The following is a 21364-nucleotide window of genomic DNA, read 5'->3' as shown; positions in this document are numbered from 1 at the left end:
TCTAGCCTAGGGGCAGGGAAGATCTTTAAGTTTGCATTTCCATTACAAAATCATAACCATCTCTGTTTTTGTGAATTACTTGGTATGCTGGCACATGAATGCATTCTTAATCCGAGTGGTTATCAAAATAAATACCATTTCATTTGCACTAAGATTCCAGTAAGATTAATTCTCCCTTATGTAACATTCAACAGAGGGCTCAATTGCTCCTAAGAAGAAAGCATGCTGTCATTTTCTAAAGGGACCCACTTAATGTAATACTTTTAATACTCATAAAAAATAAAATAGGCAAGACTGTGTCTTTGGCACTCCTGCGTATTTTTAACCCTTACTGTTTTTAATGTAGCATTGCTTATGTAAAGGGGATTGCTTGTCTCACTTGTGATTATTGTGTCTGTTTATTATTATATTAACCCTCAATATCTGTACTGGAAAATTGAATAAATTCAATGATAGAGGAAAAATCTTGACTAGTTTCCTGAGTTAAGATTGAATCATAATTCTTTTCAGGTAGCATTTTTTGCCAAAGGCCTCCTTTTTGAATGAGGCATTAAATATGGGCCTTCCAGTTTGAGTATGGAGAATCCCTTCTAATTTGAAGGGGACATTAAATATAGACCTTGAAGTAATGGAGAGATAGATTTTAAATAAAAATAATGAAGACATTTTTAATTATTAGAGTTGTCCAATAACCAAATGAACATTCTCATTAGGTAGTGTGTTCTCTGCCCTTGAAGGGATTCAAACAGAGGCAAGATTACCATTTATTGGCTTATAGATATGATTCATGCATTGGGCAAGGGAGTCTGAGAGTCTGTGATTCCATTATCAGTTGTTCTAGCCATTTGGAAGGTTTAGTGGAGTGTAGGGCTTTTAACGAATCTGCCTTGACTAAAGAGTACTTTGAATATCCCCTCCACCCTTAACCCCACACCCCTCAGTTATACTTTCTGTTTGATGTGAAATGTTTTGTTACTTCCTGTTCAAAATTGTTGCAAACCTTTTAATTAGTTGCCACATTCAGGTAAGGTGCAGAGGTGGCTTTGCTTGGATGTAAAATAGTGACATGTGATATTTAGTTTGGGATAGTCATCTCATGAAATCTCTTTGGAGCCACCCGAATAAAAGGTTCTAGCCAGATGTAAGATTGTTATCTGTTTTATTTATTCATGTAGGATTATGACTGGCTATGGTGAGAAAGAACTCTCCCAGGAATTGGGGCTTAGCATAGGGTAATTTTCACTGTGTGGGTTGTAAGTAATCTACCTAGAGATCTGTTGATAAGTATTTTTCTCCTTTGTCTAGACTCTGTTTACAGACCCAGGCCAAGTGACTTATGTCCAGCAGGATGCCACAGCTCAGCAGGTAAGAAGGTAGCCCTTTCTTTTTGCTTCTGAATAATCCATTCATGACTTGGCCTGTGTTTTCTCCCTTGTACATACTCTGTGTTCTCTACGTCAGAGGTATTAAACATGTGTCTCACAATAGTCCCAAGTGTGGCTCCAGCCAGATTAAATATCATTGGAAAGTATTTACCAAAATGCAATAAAATATTGATAATAATATATTTAAAAATGATTAGTATTCTGCTCAAAGGGATCCTTATGTATGGTTTAGTGGCCCACATTTCTATTTGAATTTTACACCAGTGCTCAAGGTGTAATTTAGAAAGAATTCAGTTAAAACACTCAGCTAAAAATTAAATTCCAAGTTGCCATCTTTATTTATTTATTTGCCTTTTGGAGGGCAATTGGAGTTAAGTAACTTGCCCAAGGTTACACGGCTAGTTTTTTTGTGTGGGTGTTAAGTGTCTGAGGCCGCAACCGAACTCGGGTCCTCCTGACTCCCGGGCTGGCGCTTTACTCACTGCTACCTAGCCGCCCAAGTTGCCATCTTTAAACTGCCTAGTAATAAGGGAACCCACGTTAGAAAAGCTTTGGAATATGATAGTGTAGTTTAAAAGCCTCAAGAAACAATTCTGAATTTTAAGAGTTAACTTTGGATTTTGAAAGCATTTACAGAGTGAAAAGGACCAGCTTCCTATTTACATCCCACACATAAAGTACAGAGTCCTGGCTTTTACCATTCAGTTTGCTGAAAGCATAGGATACTTGCTTGTTTCTAAGGCAAATACCAGGCTCAAAAAACCCTATTTGTTTTCCTTTGCCCACATACTAATAGAGTGTATTAACTCTGGGATTTGGGGAGTAGGCTATTTGAGCTTTTCCATGGTGTGAAATTGATTAGAAGCAGCATGAAAATGATTGTGAAAGTGTAGAGGGTAGATAAAAGTCTTAGTCTAATGGGGATTCAAGCTAAAAACAAACATTTTCATTTTAAGTTGTATAGTATGTATGTAGCTCAGCTACTGAATGTCTTGGGTGATGCGTAATAAGATTGGTTTATTACGTTAGTTCAGATTTTGGTGAGATGCATTTTTCCCAGAGGATTTTAATGACTGTTTTCAGATTTAAAGGATCACGAAAAAAACTAATGTTTGATGTTGAACATGGCTCTACAGGTCTGTGATAATCCTAAGGAGTCTTTGAGAGTATTGGTTTTTGGTTGAATTTATATGTGGTTGAGTGTGATTGAAAATTTGGGGGATCTTGTTGAAGGCTACTTTCTGGTGGACAGAAACTATAATTTTTGCTGCTGCCAATTTTAGAAAATGCACACACAAATTTTAGAATAAATTGTCTGAAACAGTAGAAATGAAAATATGTGACTGTTCTTTTACATATATATCATTGATAACACTGAGCTGAGTTCATGTTAGAGTGAACAAAAAATATAACAGTCCTGGGTCAGATGTCTTCCATGTTTGACAGCAGATCCTTACAGGTTTGGGTCAGTTTGTAGTTTTCTTTACATTTTGATTGATGACTTCCCCACTAACTGGACTCAGCTTGTTCATTTGGAGAACTTGCTTGTTCAGTTACAGATTCCATTTTGGCTTTGCAAAACTGAGCAATTTCTCCACTTGTTCCATTTAGTTTCTCTTCTTTCTGAGTCTTTGAAACTTGATATTTCTGCTTTTTTTCTATTCTTACTAGACAATCTTCAAGACATTTCATCAATGTTCACTCTTTTCTTAACTTTTTAAAAGCACCTGCTTTTCCATTTGTTTGCAGGGACTCAGAGAGAGGTTTTTCTATAGAGTTCAGATCTGCTGAAATGTGACGTTTTCAGAATCTTCTGGATATTAATCTTTTTTAGCTCCTCCCTTTGATCACCTGCCAACCATCAAATTACTTTAGTACTTCAGTGGATTTGAGATTTCATTGATGTGGGTACTTTTCTGCAATGGTGCAGACTGCAAACCATCTGTGTAACTGTTCATCATATGGTACTTTTGTTCATGATTTCCCATAATACTCCATACTGGGGTTCGCTCAATGTGTATGGGTGGGGGAGGTGTTCTACTCTAGATCCCTTGATATTATATGGATACCATGTGCCTCTCCTCTGCCCTTTGGGTCACCTTCAACTTTAATTCTAAAGAGATTATGATGTATTATGATATGTAGCCATGAATGTTGTTTTTAAGTGATAGGCTTTTGTTTCAGGGAGAGGTTAGGGTCATTAACAGCACAGCGCCATTCCCCAGGTACAATTCAATTGTTGCCTGCTACCTGTTTGACTCAGGGCCTAGCTCTTTGCCTATGTGAAGAGTCCTTACAAATATATATATATTTATATGTACATGCATAGACACATATCCGTAGACACATACATATGTACATACATATATCAGTATCTATGAGATAGACACACATATGTACATACTATGCATATACACATACATACATATATATATATACTGATGGACTGCCTCTGTGAGTTGTCCATCCAGTTGAATATCTTAGACTGGGCAAATAGGCATATGCTGATCTATTTGATTTTTAGAGGACGACTAGACGCAACTCTTTTGAGTGATTACAGATCTCATTTAAGAGATTCTTCAGTGTTCTGTGACTTCATGCATTCAGCACAGTATTACCTGTCAGCAGGATCATTGGGAAGATCTCAGCATCTGTAGGGAATCCTTTTTCTATTTCCTGGACAGTCCTCCATGATGGCAACAGATACCTCTGATGGCTTTATGTCTCCCTCTTTTTTTTTGCTTGATATTACTAATCAGAGGGTCATTGAGAAAAAGTGTCTTTGTTATATCTTTAATGGAATCCTGGATGATTTTGGCAGCTGCATGTCTTTTCCTCTTTAAAGGAGAGCCTTTAAAGGGAAATTTTGCTTTACTGAATTGAATACTTTTTTAAATTAGCTAACAATCTCAGTGGGATCTTGTATTCTCCACCTCTTTCATTCAGTTATGTGACTATAAAGAGGTGATCTACTGTAGAATATAATTTTAATCTTATTTTCTCAAAGACCCATTTGAGTAACCTATAGACACTTAAAGGACATTCTTAATAAGAAAGGGTTGGTCAGACTTTTGGAAAATAGATTCTAAATCCTTCCCTTCTTTGCAAAGGTTGTGGTCTATGGATATACAATATTATATATAATATCATGTGTAATAAATGATTGATTAGCTTTTGTAAATTGCTTTTTTCTCTTTCTTTTAAAGATATTTGTGACAGGGTATGAAGTAATATATAAGTGTCTTTCCCAGATGCTAATGGCTTTCCCTCTTCTATTACCTTCCATTCACTCTGTATTTTACATACACACATTTATATTTATATCTGTGTTTGTATCTAGTTATTTACTTGTTATCTACCCCCATGAGAATGTAAGCTTCCTTTCTCTATATCCTTAGCACTTAGCAGAATGCCTGGAACATAGCCACCACTTAGTGAATGATTGTGGATTGTCTGGCACATAGATTGAGGCACTATTGCTTAACATTCTCAAAATTGTATCCCTATCAGCACAGACAACTTCTTTGTGTACTTAGTCTAGTTCAACTCTTCCTGCTTTTGTATTTTTTTTTGTTTTGTTTTTGGAGGCAATTGGAGTTAAGTGATGCCTTTGTTTTTTAAGTGCCATTTCTGTTTTCCAGTTGTTATTATTCTTTTTTTTTAAATTTTTTTCCTGGTTTTGGAGGGGCAATTGGGGTTAAGTGACTTGCCCAAAATCACATGGCTAGTAAGTGTTAAGTGTCTGAGGTCAGATTTGAACTTAGGTCCTCCTGACTCCAGGGCCGGGGCTCTATTCACTGCTCCACCTAGCTGCCCCAGTTGTTATTATTCTTTAATATTAGTCCATGATTTTCTCTGTCTCCCTGATATTTCTTTATCTCTCTGACATCTCTCAATATATTGTGAAATTTTTCATATTTGCTTTCCAATTCTACTCTTTCCATTCAATTCAATAGGTACCTACTTTTTTTTTCATCTTCTTGTTTTGGATGTGCTTGTTGAAAAAAAGGATTTTTGACTTCCTCTCCTCTTGAAATAGTCATACTTAACTGTCACTAAAATACCCACACATTCTAGTACATAAGAAGGTTGCTTCTGGGAAATAACATGAACCTTGTTTTGTTTCACCTAGATTTTTCTGAAAATGCTTATTTGTATTAGGAAGGTTGTTTGTTGTTTTAGTGCACATAGGAACTAGTTTATTAGAACAATTTCCTATATTATCTCCTCCTTTTCATGGCCAACCTCCTAGAAAGAACTGGCTGCATCCATTGCTTCTACTTCCTCTTCTCTTATTCACTTCTAGACATTTGCAGTCTTTTTTTTCTCTGATTTAATCTCGTTATTGGGTTAATAACAGGTATATATAATCTTGTTTTATACCCTTTCCAAAGTTACCAGTGATCTCTTTAATTGCCAAATTTTATGATTCTTTCTCCATCCAACATCTTTCTTGACATCTCTGTAGCATTTGAAACTGTCAAGTACACTCTCCTCTTAAATACTTTATGTTCTCTGTGTTTTTCTGACACAACTCTCTCCTAGTTCTCCTTTAATCTGTCCCCTTTAATTGTTCTCAATCTCTCTTGTTGCTGTGTCATCTATATCATTCCCTCTAACTTTGAGTGTTTTTTCAAGGCTCTAGCCTAGGACTTCTTTTATTTTCTGCACTTATTCTTTTAAAAAAAATCATTTATAGCATTCTTTTTTAAAATTTTGAGTTCCAAATTCTCTTTCTCCCTCCAGGACCACCTCTGCACATTGAAAAGATAAGCAATATCAATTATGCAGTGCATTTACTCTTGATGACTTCTTTAGCTCCTATGGGTTTAATTGTTTCTATTCAGAATATTCTCAAATCGATCTTACGTTCTCTCTAGAGCTCCAGTCATGCATCTCCAAGTGCTTGTTAGATTATTTCAGATCGGATGTCATATAGGCATCTGTAATTCACTGTGTCCTAAACTGAACTCAAAAACCACCCTACTTCTGACTTCCCCTTTTTGTTTTTTAAATTAAATATTTCTATTTTTTCTAATTACATGTAAAAAATATTTTTTAACATTTATTTTTTAAAATTTTGAGTTCCAAATTCTCTCTCTCTTTCCCCTTTGTCCCCTCCCTCCTTTTCCCCTGAGAAGGCAGGCAATTTGATATAGGTTATTCATATGTAGTCATGCAAAATATATTTCCATATTAGTCATGTTGTGAAAAAAGACACAAACCAAAAGGGAAAAAATACAAAAAAAAAGAAAGTGCATTCAGACTCTGTCAGTTCTTTTTCTGGAGGTAGATAACATTTTTCATCATAAGTCCTTCAGAATTATCTTTGTATTGCTTAGAATAGCTAAGTCATTCACACAGTTGATCATCATACAGTATTGCTGTTATAGTGTACAATGTTCTCTGAGTTCTGCTCACCTCATTTTGTGTTAGTTCATTTAAGTCTTTCCAGGAACTTCCTTTTTTTTATTGAGGACATTAGTTTCCTCCCTTATTCAGTTTTACAACCTCAAAATCATTTTTGTCTCTCCACTACTTATTTCCTATATCTAATCAGTTCCTATATCTAACCAGTTGCCAGTTCTATGTGCATAGCATCTCTCCCATATGTTCTCTTTTTTCTTCTCATACAGCCAATACCTTAGTTCTGGTCCTTATTACCTGTTACCTAGATTATTTCAGTAGCCTTCTAAATGGCCTCATTACTTCAAGTTTCTACCTCCTTCAATTCAACCTACACACAATTGCCAAAGTTTTTTTTCCCCTACAATATCTATCTGATCATGTCACTTCCCTACTTAGTAAACTCCAGTGGTTTCTTATTACCTATAGAATCAAATAAAAGCTTCTCTGTTTAGCTTTTAAAGTCTTTCACAACTTGACCCTTACCTTGCTTTCCAGATTTATAATACATTATTCCCCTTCATGTACACACATACTGTCCTCTGTTTCTTATATGACGCTCCATCTTCCATCTCTTTTCCTTTTTATGAGCTGTTTCCCTCAAATGGAATATACTTCCTCCTTACCTCTGTCTCACAGTACACCTTGTTTTCTTCAGAGATACCTTCTACATGAAACTTTTCTTAATTCCCTCTCAGCTGCTAGTGAATTCACCCACAAAACCTTTACCTTGTGTTTATTTTATACATGCACATATATGGATATCTATGTTTTACACACACATATTTAAACACATGTATATTTGGGCATAAGTATGTATATGTGTGTAAACTGGGACGTCTACATATGTGTGTATATATGTATGTATATATACACACGTGTATATATATGCCTCTGTATGTGTGTGTTTAATATGGAATATAACTTTTTGAGGATAAGAACTCTTTCTTTGTATCTCTAGCACTTAACACAGTACCTGGCACATAGTAGGTACTTCATAAATGTTTATTGCTTGATTAATTGATGAAGTTTGAAATTGTTCCAAATAGTTTGTATATTTGTGCCTTGAATTTGTGTGGAATACATGATCTAGATGTTTCTACTTTGGCATTTTTCCAGTTCTGTTTCACTTTAGTCTCTATCACTCAGCTTGCATTGAAGCATAGTTTTGGATTGGTCTAGAGTTGTGTCCCTTCAGATTTGGAGGGGGAATTTATCATTGTAACAACATTCTTGACAAGTGGTCATCTGACTTTTGCTTGAATGCCCTTCAGGAACAAGGAACTCATTCCTCTCATTAAGCAAACCCAAGCTTTTATTGGACAGGTCTGATTGTTAGAAGTCATTTCCTCATTTTGAACCAAAATCAGCATCCCTGGACCTTCTACACATTGATCCTATTTTTTCCCTTTGGACCTATGCAGAATAAGCCTCATCCTTCCTCCATGTAACAGCTCTTCAGAAATTGAAGAAAACTATGTTCAGCACATAGCAAGTACATAATACATGTTTGCTGATTGATTGTGTTTCTCGCAAGTCTTCTTTTTCCAAGCTAAACACTCACATTTTCTTCAAGTAGTCCTTCCTTATATGACATAGTTTTAAGTCCCCTCATCATTCTGGTCATCCTTCTTTTAATATTTTCTAGCTAACAATGTCCCTCATTAAATAGGGTATCCAGGAGTGACCACAATTCTATACTTAAGTAGTCTGATTGGAACAGAGTAAAATGTGACTAAGTTTTTTTATTATATAAAATTTTTTTGGTAGTTGGAGAGTTTCTTTAACTCAAATAAAAATGAGCAAAGCTTTTTACTAATTTGTTTCACTCCTCAGACTAGCATTTGGGTTGGTGATCTCTATGGCTGGTTGACTTGCTCTCTCAACAAGACTTTCCAGTTCTTAGAGGAAACATTGTAAGCAATCTTAGCACAGTAAGATTTGTTGCACATCCCGAGTACTTCCATCTATTCGACATTGTGCACCAAAAGCTTTCGGAGGTCCCTGAGCAACGTGTGTTTTGTCTTCTTACTACTTCCATAGCCAATAATGGGAATCAAAATCTGGCCCTTGAATCATCTTGCATTCTGTTGTTGGCAAATATTGGTTTATGCTAGTTTCTCTTGATTTTGACATATCTGTCCGACTGGTGTCAGATAAGCTTTTTGGTCTTCTTGACAATTTTAGGTTTTGTGAGGGGTCTTTAACTTTATTATCATTAACACTAACTTATATATAGCTACATCATCCCCAACCTGTACTTGTATAATTTATTTTTTGTCAGTGTTGTTGTTTTTGTTCGGTCATCGTGTCCAACTCTGCGACCCCATTTGGGGTTTTTATGGCAAAGATACTGGAGGGGTTTGCCATTTTCTTCTCCAGCTCCTTTTACAGATGAGGACACTGAGGCAAGCAGGGTGAAGAGACTTATTAAGTTGTTAAGTCACATAGCTAGTAAGTGTCTGAGGCTGGATTTGAACAAAGGTATTCTTGAGTCCATGCCCTGCACTCTCCTGCACCTTAAATTAACTTTGTTTAATTTAGTCCTATTAAATTATGATCTTGAGTCTGTCATCCACAGGATGAGCTATACCTTTTTTTTTTAGTGAAGTACTTGCTTTCACACTGTAGCTTTATTGCCTTGAAGGTACTTTCAATATTGTTTTTAAACTGACACAGGCAGTAGGCAATATTGTAGGGGCTCTTTTCATGCTTCTCTTGTTTCTTGTATTTGAAAGTCAAATTTTCTGTTCAGCTCTGGTCTTTTCATCAAGAATACTTGAAAGTTCACTATTTCATCGAATGTCCACATTTCCTCTGAAGCATTATACTCATTTTTGCTGGGTAGGTGATTCTTGGTTTTAATCCTAGCTCCTTTGACCTCCGAATATCGTATTCCAAGCCATTTGATTCCTTAATGTGGAAGCTGCTAGATCTTGTGTTATCCTGACTGTGTTTCCACAATACTCAAATTGTTTCTTCCTGACTGCTTGTAATATTTTTTCTTTGACCTGGGAACTTTGGAATTTGGCTGTAATATTCCTAGGAGTTTTCTTTGGGATCTTTTTCAAGAGATGATTGGTGAATTCTTTCAATTTCTATTTTGCCTTCTTTTTCTAGAATATCAGGGCAGCTTTCCTGGATAATTTCTTGAAAGATGATGTCTAGGCTCTTTTTGTGATCATGACCTTCAGGTAGTCCAGTAATTTTAAAATGATCTCCCCTGGATCTATTTTCCATGTCTTTCTAATGAGATATTTCACATTGTCTTCTAAATTTTCATCGTTTTAGATCTGTTTTATAATATCTTGATTTCTCATAAAGTCATTAGCTTCCATTTGCTCCATTCTAATTTTGAAGGAATTATTTTCTTCAGTGAGCTTTTGAACTTCCTTTTCCATCTGACCAATTCTGTTTTGTTTTTTTTTAAAGCAATCAGGGTTAAGTAACTTGCTCAAGGTTACACGGCCAGTTATTTCTGGGTGTGGTGCTGAGTATCTGAGCCCGGATTTGATCCAGGTCATCCCGACACTAGAGCCGGTACTCTTACTCGCTGAGCCACCTGGCCGCCCCTAAGCAATTGGGGTTGAGTAACTTGCTCAAGGTTACACAGCCAGGTGTTTCTGGGTGGGTGCTAAGTGTCTGAGCCCGAGATTCGATCTCCAGGTCTTCTCAACACTGGAGCCAGTGCTCTTACTCGCTGTGCTACCTGGCCGCCCCCCAATTCTGTTTTTTAAGGCATTCTTCTTATTGGCTTTTTGGGCCTCTTTGCCATTTGAGTTAGTCTGTTTTTTTTTCTTTTGCTTTTTGGAGAGACAGTTGGGGTTAAGTGACTTGCCCAAGGTCACACAGCTATTTTTGTGTGTGTGTGTGTGTGTGTGTGTGTGTTAAGTGTCTGAGGCCGGATTTGAAATCAGGTCCTCCTGACTCCAGGGCTGGTGCTCTACTTACACTGCGCCACCTAGCCACCCCGTTAGTCTATTTTTTAAGATGTTATTTTCTTCAGTATTTTTTTTGGGAGGGTCTCCTTTAGCAAGTTGTTGACTTGTTTTTCATGATTTTCTTGCATCACTCTTATTTCTCTAACCAATTTTTCCTCTGCTTCTCTTACTTGATTTTCAAAATCCTTCTTGGGCTCCTCCATGGCCTGTGACCAATTCATATTTTTCTTGGAGACTTTTGATGCAGGAGTTTTTACTTTGTTGTCTTCTTCTGGTTTTATGTTTTGATCTTCTTTGTCACCAAAGAAACATTCTATTGTCTGATTTCTCTTCCTCTGTTTGCTCATCTTGCCAGCCAATTACTTGACTTTTGAGCTCTTTGCTATGGTAGAACTCTGCTTCCAGAGTGGACAGTGCTGTGTCCCAAATTTCTGGGGTTTTGTGCAGCTGTTGTCAGAGCTTCTTCTAGGCACCTGCCTCATAACTGTGAATAGGACTGCCTCTCCACAGCCTCAACAAGCCCTGCCACATTAGCTCTCTTCACCCCAGGACTGCCACATAAGACTGTGACCCAGATCCAAGCAGGGCAAAGCAAGAGAATCCTGCCTCAGTGCCAGCAAAGAGATTCCTGTAATTGCTGTCTGGTCAGCTGCTTCGTTCCCCCACTATCTGTGGGCCTGGAGCCCTAGAAACACCTGTTGTTGCTGCCTCCTTTGCTGCTGCTACCATAGCCATCACCTCCATTGCCCTAGAGGCTCTTCTCTTACCTAGGTCCAGCAGAGGTTCCCCAATGACCTTTTACTTTCTCTTTGACATTTATGGGTTGAGAAATCACAGCTGCCAGTGATTCAGTCTCTGGAGGTCTGCTCTGACCTGGTCTGTGTACCAGCACGGCCCACACAGGACTGCACTCCACTCCCAGCCTGCTGTAATAGAACCTTCTTGCTGGCCTGCCAGTCAGTCCTGAGCTAGAGACATATTTCACTTTGTCATTTTGTGGGTTCTGTGGCTCTAAAACTTTTTTAGTGTAATTTTTTACAAATATTGGAGGTAATTGGGGGGAACTCAAGTAAATTCCTGCTTTTACTCCACCATCTTGGCCTCAACCCTCTTTTCTATACTTTTTTGCTTTATAGTGACATGTTTGTCAAATTGGCACACACACACATACACACACACACATTTCATCCAGTTTGATGATCTTGATACCTGTCTCCTGTTTCTATGCCTTATCACTAGCTGTCTCCTGTGCCTGGAATACCCTATCCCTTTGCCTCTCAGTTTCTCTAATTTCCTTTAAGACTCATCCCAAATCTCACCTTCTGCTGGACAATGTAGGGTGGAGGATGGATCTCTTTGATCTGTCACTAGAGACTCCCCTCCAACTTGACATTTTTCCATGCATTAGTATTCTCTGGATCTTGTTTAACTAATTCTGACTATATCTAAGTGTATTATCATCTGGCCCAAAATTCTCCTGTAAGAATAACAAGAGAGAAGTGGTCAAATTCCTCTCCTGAATTCAGATATTGTGTCAACAACATTCCACTGATCTACCAGTCTGATAAACCTGCCAAAAAAAGGAAGTGAAATTAGTCTAGCCTGATTTGTTCTAAATAAACTCATACTGACTTCTAGTGGTCAAAACCTCTCTTCTTATTTTATAAAGTGGTCACCAAACATTAGTTAACAATTCTTCTAGAACTAAATTGGGGATGGATGGTAAGATTACTGGTCTATTGTTTTCAGAATCTACCATCTTCCTATTTTTGAAGGTTGGTAAAGCATGTGCTGTCCCTTTGTTATTCTGTATACCTCCTTGAAAGTTACCATTTGCACATTCTTTCAGATCCTTGGGATGTTATTTATTTGGGTCAAGTAGTTTGATAAACTCATTTAAAGCATTGTATTTGATGGATGCCTCCCAGATCTATATATCTAGCCTTAATCTTTTATCTCAAAACCCAATTTAATATCTCCCCCTGCTTGCTAGCTTCCTCCTCCTGGATGATTCACTAATCCCTTAAATTTTTCTTTTATAGTGCTATGATCTCATTGGTATTGTTGAGGTTTAAGGTTTAGGGGTGGTGTTTGAGACCCCAAAATACCAACACACTAGGTCCTGCCGAATGAATTAGACTCAAGTCTTCTCTTAGCCAAAGAAAAGTGGAGTTTATTAAAGGTTTGCCTTTATGGGTAGACTCTTAAGGAGCCTAAGTATATGTGAAACTTGTATTGACAAGCAGACCAGAATAATCTGACACAGAGTGAGTCTGGGCTAGAATTCTCAGCAACCTCATGGAGGCAAGATGGAGCTTATATACAGAAAGATTGTGGGAGGGTTCTAAGGGTGGGAAATAGCTGAAGACTACCTGGAGATGACAGACCATGGAGGGCTAGGCTAGTTTAAGGGTAACAGATTTGGGTATAGATATTTTGATAGGATCAAGGGTGGGAAGCAGATGGACAATGGAGGGCTAGGCTAGTAAGAGTAAGAGATTTGGGCCTAGCTATTATGAAAGGCTTATGGCCTCAGGCAAATGCCTTATCTGGTGGGAAGATTCAATCAGAGTTCAAGGGGTTTCCCAGAGCCTGTACCCCATCAGCATAATAACTCTTTCCCAGAAGGCAGATCATAACACTTCCATGCCTATTCATCCTATATAATTCTTATACACATTCTCCTGTAAATCCTCTACCACTGGGTTGGGGTTTGCCTAGCCTGTTGGGAGTCTTTTTCTAGATCTCTTAACATTGTATGGATATTAGTGCAGCATGTGGCATAGTTCAGCTATTCTTGTTATGTGAATATCTGTTTTTTCCTGCTCATAACAACACTCTGGTGACATAGTATTACAAAGGACGAGCCATGTACACAAAGTGCTGTAGCTTGATCACATCCACCTCTCCATTGCTCTCTAGGTGGTTGTCAGCTTTGATTCCTTTGAGACTGGAGGATCCCATGACTCAGAGCCATGAAGTATCATCTCAAACTAAACATTTCTGAAAACTCAGTTGTTGCTTTTACAGATTTTTCCTTTTTGTTTATTGCTTCACTATCCTCCTAGCCCTGATCTCAAACCTCTTTGATTCTTTCCTCTTTCTTGCTCCCAGTATAAAATCAACTAGCAAGTCTTCTTTACTCTTCTTTCACAACAATTTAATTCTTAACCTGTTTTTCAGATCTCATGCCACAATTCTATTAAATTTATATTTCTTATTTTCTAGCTAAATGAGGCTACCAATTGTTCTACTGTTCCCCAAACATGCCATTTTCTGCCTTTATGCATTTGCTTCATGCTTTGTCTTTTTATTTGGAATTTATTCCTTTATCATTTCTGTCTTTCTTTTTGGGGGGAGGAGGGTGAGGGTGAGGTTGGGGTTAAGTGACTTGCCCAGGGTCACACTGCTAGTAAGTATCTGAGGCTGGATTTGAGTTTAGGTCTTCCTGACTCCAGGTACGATGCTCTATCCATCTATCTTTACAGTCCTTCTTTTCCCAAAAGGCTCAGCTCAGGTGCTACCTCCTATGGGTGATCTTTTCTCATCCTTTTCACACTAATGCAGTTATAGCCATTTGGAGTATTGTAGTAACTATTTAGGGATGTTCACCAACACACACACACACACACACACACACACACACAGGTTTTGGTATACTGCTGGATGCTAGACTTACACTTTTGTCTTGCATGAATTTTTCCTGATAATCCTGATTATCTTTCCTTGTAGTATCAAAACATCAATCTGAAATTTTAGAAAGGAAAATATACTATAAGACTTTTCCTGCTTTGTTTTTTAAATTTTTTTTTTTAATTTTGGTCTAGACCTGTGATTTTATTGACTTGATGGAATTTCCAGGTTGGACATTCCTTCCTTGATGCAGATCAGTGTCTCTTCTGTAACTTGTATTCTTTGGGAGCTGTCAAGGCACTGAGAAATTAAAGTGACTTGTGTATGATCAGACAATCAGTGTATGTTAAAGGTACGATTTGAACATAGGTCTTTCTGACTCCAAATATGGCCCACTTTGCCCTATGTATAGTACTATCCCTCTGGCCTTAATAGCTAAATATTGGCATACTTAGTACTTTTAACAGTGAAGTATTTGACTTTGTGCCCAGGTCTCAGTATGCCTTATGGACAAAAAAGCTGTTTTTCTAAGACTTTAAAGAAAGTAAGATGAAGAATAAATACTGTTAAAAATCTTATGTTCTCTGTAACAGCTAACATTGAGTCTTCTAAACTTTTTTTTTTAAGCAATTGGGGTTAAGTAACTTGCTCAAGGTTACACGGCCAGTTATTATTTCTGGGTGTGGTGCTGAGTATCTGAGCCCGGATTTGATCCAGGTCATCCCGACACTGGAGCCGGTGCTCTTACTCGCTGAGCCACCTGGCTGCCCCTAAGCAATTGGGGTTGAGTAACTTGCTCAAAGTTACACAGCCAGGTGTTTCTGGGTGGGTGCTAAGTGTCTGAGCCCGGGATTCGATCTCCAGGTCTTCTCAACACTGGAGCCGGTGCTCTTACTCGCTGTGCTACCTGGCTACCCCTCAAACTTTTCTTAATCATTTGTAACCAACTTGTTAGAAAAAAATTTTTTTAGAACCTTCCATCCCTCTTTTCCTAGTTACCTTCTTGGAATCTTAGGCTATGTGATCATGTCTGTCTTTTCTCTGAAATTTTTGAAACCCAGTTTTCTAAAATCTAGTGTTCCCATTAGTGGACCATTTTCCCTTTTAACTGTTAAAAAGTTTGCATGGTCACTTTTCCCCAGGGTTCTTGCTTCTGCTCGATACTCTTCTCCTTATTTCCATCTTTTTTTTTTTTAAAGTAATTGAGGTTAAGTAACTTGCTCAAGGTTACATGGCCAGTTATTTCTGGGTGTGGTGCTAAGTATCTGAGCCAGGGATTCGATCCCCAGGTCATCCCGACACTGGGGCCGGTGCTCTTACTTGCTGAGCCACCTGGCCGCCCCTTATCTTTTTTTTTAATCTAAATTAGGTATAATGTAGGTACATTCTTCTGCTTCATAAAGATGAAATTTATAGGCAAGGCAAGAATTTTTCAGATATTCTACTTTTAATGAAAAAGTCTTATCTGGGGCGATCTAGATAGTTGAAGACAAGTGCTCTTCAGCAGAAGGTAAGGTCAAGTGTAACATCCTCGGCTGCATATCACATAGTCCACATTTAAGTGCTGGTTCCCCTAATCCATATGCTCATTGAGAGTATGATTTAGAATAAAATCTCAGCAGGACCTCAGAGGCCATTGAGTCCCAGTAGTTCCTGAACAAGAGTCCTCTGTACAACACGCTCAACAAGTCCCACAGTCCTACCTTGAAGAACTTTCATGAATGTCATGCACTTCCTCCCAAGGCAGCATATTCCATTTATCAGAAGATTTAATAATTAAAATCTTTTACCTGACATCAGTTCTAAATCTGCCCTTTATAACCTTTGGCCTCCCACTGAAATTTCCTCCGGTCTGTTCTCTGTAAACCAATGACATTGATCTTTTTGATGTTCCTCCAAGGAGGCATTCCAAATATCTCCTGACTCTGGGAATTTTCTTTCCCTGTTCTTAATGCCTGGCATTTTTCCCCCTTCTCATCTCTACCCCCTGGCCTTCCTGGCCTTCCTGGCTTCCTTTAGGTCCGAGATAACACACCACCTCCTGTAGGAAGGCTTTCCCGATTCCTCTTGATTCGAGTGCCCTCTGTTGGTCTCCAGTTTATCCTGCATGTATCTAATTTGTGGTTGTTTGTAGGTGGTCTGTCTCTTTCATTAGAGCTCCTCGAGAGTGTGCATTGTGTTGTGCCTTTCTTTTCATTCTCCACGCTTAAACCAGCGTCTGGCACACAGTAGGCGTCTAATAAATGTTTATTGACTCACTGACAAAGAGATGAGAGACATTTAAAAAAATATTTTGGTGAACATTTGTTTGAAAAATTTTAATCAAAAGTTTAATAACCACCAATAAATTCTGTTCAAACATTTGCCAAATACCTGCTCTTTGGAACTGTAGACAGTACATTGTTGGTCTGGTGATAATGTATACAAATATGTTGGAGGAGCTCTGTCAGGTGCTGGGGAGACTGAAACAAAAAAAGAAATCAAGTTCTTCTCTTCAGGTGCTTACATTCTAATGAGAGGGGTGGGTCAGAGAATGTTTCAGGTAAATAGCTACAGAGTGATTTGAGGAGAAAGAGTGCACTAACAATTAGGTAGATCAGGAAAGGTTTTCCAAAGTAGCTGGGACCTGAGCTGTTTCTTGAAGGAAGCCAGGAATTCTAAGACATGAAAGTGAGGAGGGAGGGCATTCCAGGCATGTAGGATGGCCTCAGCAAAGACCCCTTAGAGGCAGGGTATCCTCCTTAGAGAGCTTTGAATAGGATATTTATGTGGAATGTTGAATACATCAAGCAGACTCATTTGAGATAAGCCAAGTAAGGTAGGTTAGAGTCTGCTTGTGAAGGACTTTAAATGCTAAAGGGAGGGGCTTATATTTGATTCTAGGGACAAAGTGGAGCCACTTGAACTTTTTCTAATGGAGGTAGTGTTGTCAGTCTTAAGCCTTATAAATATCTACTTGGTGAGGTTGGCTGTAGATTGGAGAAGGGGATTGACTTGAGTAAGGAAGACCAATTAGAAAGCTGTTGGAATAGTCTAGGTAAGAAGGGATAAGGGCCTCAATTGGGGTGGTAACTTTATGAATGGAGAGAAGGGGATGCATGGGAGAATTATTGTGGAGGTAGAATTGATAACAATTGCAAAGTAATTGAGTATATGTGCAAGGTGAGGGAGAAGGTAGAGTAGATAGAAAGCTGAATTTGAAAACCTGGTCACTAAAAGGATGGGCATGGCCTTGGTGAGAAATAAAGACATGGGGAGGAGGGAAGGGCATGGTCAGGGTTATTCTATTCCAAGTAGTTTGTTCAGAGGAACTGGTATGAGAGAACTAGATGTTTGAGGAATCAGATTTGGCTATCTATCTTTCCTAACATATTATAATTTTAATGCTTCTGAGGAACACTATTCTTCCTCTAATGTATTGTATAATAATATGATGACATGGAAAATTAAGGGAAAATGACATGCTGATTAAGATATTCAGTGTTCTTCCCAATTTAAATAATGGCTTATAGTTCTGTATGAATCCAGTCCTTTTTTTTTTTTTTTTAGCAGCAATCATTTTTGAAAGGTTTGCAAGTGATACTACTAGCTCTAAATATCTATGTTGGTATGGGCTAGGATTGCTTTTTTTCCTGGTACATTTCATGTAGATTGAAAACATTAAAATAATTAATTCAGTTAGTCTTTTTAGTAACTAGATCCTCCAAAACTGATTAAAATGAATTTCCATCAGGAATAATCATTTTTAATCTTCTTTAGGTCCATATCCTAAAACTACAGGATAGATTTTAGAGCTATGTGCAATTACTGTACTAAAACTAGAAGCAATCTTTGACATCATTAGTCCTGCCTCCCTTAAACCAAATGAATTATTCTGGACTTCCAAATTGTTTTGTTTGAAAGTTTGTTTAAAGTAGGTTCTGGAGGTTAGAGAGATTAGAAAATTTGAAGTCTGAATTCTGTGTAGTGAATTAGTTAATAAAAAGATGTACTATGAATATAATTAAGGAAGGAAATTGGTGTCTTTCACTTCTTTTCTTCAAAGCTCCAGGAACTTCTCTTGTGTTGAGTGTTTTGTTGGGAAGTTGGGAATTTTGTTGTTTCTCTCTTTGTAGAGGTTGATTGAATGTTTGGGGTGGGGAGGTGGAAGATTTGCTGCAATTGCCACTTAATGGTTGAATTCTTTAAATCTGAAAACTTCAGTTCTTCTCTCTGTCATGCAAATAACACACAATGAAGCTTTTGCTCCAGAAGGGTGTTTTATGGATTGGGACCTGAGGTAAGCATTTGTTGCAACCTGACTAATCCGGTTTCTATGTATAAAAATCATATATTCTTTTTTGTTATGACCTCGTGAGAAACACGTTTGTGGGGATCAGGCAGGGACAGGGTGTTAACCTGGATGAGCTTCCACTGTCTGCTAGCTTCCCTGATGTCCCTTAGGAAGATTCACATGATATGCCCCTTAAAACAGCAAACTCCTTCTCACTGAAAGAACTCAGAAGCTGAGTGTGCAGAGGAAGGTGTTAATTAAGGTTTCTGAGAGGAAGGGGGTATGCTGCTCACTAGAAACACCCACACTGATAAAGAAGCTGGAGTAAGGTTATACAGTTTTGTCCTTCCTGTTAGAGTTAGGGTTAGTTGAAATTCCTCAAATTCCTCACTTTATTTTCCTACATTCCCTCTCTATATGCATATTATATGTAGATTACATAGGCATGATAGTGAGGATACTTGTGACTAGGGCTTGACCTCAAGTCTGAACCATTTGCCAATCTTTTCTAGTTCCCCCTGGGGCCAGGATGGCCATTGTCCCAATGAAATAAGATGTGAGCTTCCCCACAGCTATTGATTACCTCCCTATAACTTTTGTGGGAGCAAAACCAGATACCATAATATCCCCTCTTACAAACTTAACAAACATGAATATTTCCATATAAAAAGAACAGGAAAGAGAATTATATGTTAAAAGTATGAATCTCTCTTATACACTTTAAAAAAAGTATATATTAAATATGAAATGATAATTCTAATACTGTTTTGCTAATTTTTGTCTCCTGAACTTCCTTTTGTTCTCCTGCATATTTTAAAGTATTTCATTTATGTGTTGTTGTTTTTTTTTTGGGGGGGGGGTGCGTGACATTTGGTCCATTGCAAAATAAAAGTCCTCCCTTGTAAGAAATAAGTACAATTGAACAAAACAAATGTACATATTGAACATGTCTGAAAATCTCATTCTGCACTAAAATTCATTATAACCCAGTGAGGGCCACACTCCATCTTTCTTTTAGTGTTATGATTGGTTATTGTGTCAGTCAAAGCTCTTTAAGTCTTTTGAAGTTTTCCTTTGATATCATTGTTGTCATTGTATAAATACTCTTGTTTCTGCTATAACTGCATTAATTTGTGCATATCTTCCCAGGTTTGTGTACATCTTTTTAAAAAAAATTCCTTTTTTTGGGGAGGGCAATTGGAGTTAAGTGACTTGCCCAAGGTCACACAGCCAGTTTTTGTGTTAAGTGTCTGAGGTCAGATTTGAACTCAGGTCCTCCTGACTCCAGGGCTGGTGATCTACTCACTGCGCCACCTAGCCGCCCCCCAAAAATAATTTCTTATGGCAATAATATTGCATTCCATTCATATGCCATAATTCATTCAGCCTTTCCCTAGCTGATGAATGTTTGTTTTTTTTTCTAGCTCTTTGATACAACCAAAAAAGTTACTATAAATATTTTTGTATCTATGGGTCCTTTATCTATATCTTTGACCTCTTTAGGCTGTATTCCTAGTAATGCCATCAAATGAGGCAAAGGCATGCACAGATTAGTGACTTTTTGGGTATAATTCCAAATTGTTTTCCAGATTGATTGAACCAGTTAACAGCTCCACCATCAGTCCATTAGTATATTTCTCCTCCCACAGCTCCTCCAGCAATTGTCACCTTCCTTTTTTGTTGTCTTGTCATGTGTTTTTACTAGGATGTGGAAATGGCTTTATTTTATTTTTTGTTTTTATTTCAAATTAATTTTTAATCTGCAAAGTTATAGCTCACATATGTAAATGTGCCTTTTTATAGAAAAGCCTCTATGATAGAGTTCATCCAAATGTGGGGAACCATTTAAATTCTTTTTTTAAAATTTAAAATTTATTTATTTACTTTTAGTTTACAGCATTCAATTCCATAAACCTTTGAGTTCCAAATTTTCTCTCCCCCCCTCTCCTCCCCCATGCCCCCCATACCCATGGCGGTATGCAGTCAAATATAGGTTTTACAAATACCTTCACATTAAACATTAGCCAGATTGTAAAGAAGAGTTATAACTAATGGAGTGAACAATGAGAAAGAAGGAAGGAAACAAAACAAAACACAAAAGACAGAGATTAAGTAGTTTGCTTCAACCTGTATTCAGATTCTGTAATTCTTCCTCTGGCTGTGGATGTCCCTTTCCATCATGAGTCTTTTGGAGTTGTCTTCTAACCTTGCATTGCTGAGAGGAGCCCTGTCTATCAAAGTTAATCATCACAGATATGTTGTGTCTATAACTGTGTACAAAATTCTCCTGGTTCTGCTCTCCTCACTCAACATCAGTTTATATAAGTCTCTCCAGGTTATTATGAAGTCCATTTGCTCCTCATTTCTTATAGTACAATAGTATTCCATTACATTCATATACCACAACTTGTTCAGCCATTCCTCAATTGATGGGCATCCCCTTGATTTCCAGTTCTTTGCCACCACAAAAAGAGCTGCTACAAATATTTTTGTACATACAGGTCCTCCTCCCACTTGTATGATCTCTTTGGGATACAGCCTTAGAAGTGGTATTACTGGGTCAAAGCCTATGCACATTTTTATAGCCCTTTGGGCATAATTTCAAGTTGCTTTCCAGAATGGTTGGATCCATTAACAACTCCACCAACAATGCATTTGTGTTCCAATTTTTCCACATCCTCTCTAGCATTTATCATTTTCTTTTTTTGTCACGTTAGCCAACCTGA

At 37.8% G+C, this 21364-nt stretch overlaps 1 protein-coding gene across 4 annotated transcripts in view; it reads left to right on the top strand.

Moving 5' to 3' along the window:
- The window catches only part of PRDM10 (PR/SET domain 10), a 160106-nt gene that overhangs the window by 59888 nt on the left and 78854 nt on the right, over positions 1-21364 (top strand). For all 4 annotated transcript variants that reach the window (XM_069080238.1, XM_069080237.1, XM_069080234.1 and 1 more), the window contains one exon: positions 1306-1365. Coding sequence is in view for 3 of the 4 variants with exons in the window: in XM_069080237.1 (XP_068936338.1) it covers positions 1306-1365 (60 nt within the window). In the remaining variant the exon portion in view is untranslated. The remainder of the gene's footprint in view (positions 1-1305; positions 1366-21364) is intronic.

The sequence above is a fragment of the Petaurus breviceps genome, unplaced genomic scaffold (assembly GCF_028583685.1).
Source record: "Petaurus breviceps papuanus isolate PSGF00001 unplaced genomic scaffold, PetGlider_PUasm1.0 91133, whole genome shotgun sequence".
NCBI lineage: Eukaryota > Metazoa > Chordata > Mammalia > Diprotodontia > Petauridae > Petaurus > Petaurus breviceps.
This window is presented reverse-complemented; position numbering and strand designations above follow the sequence as displayed.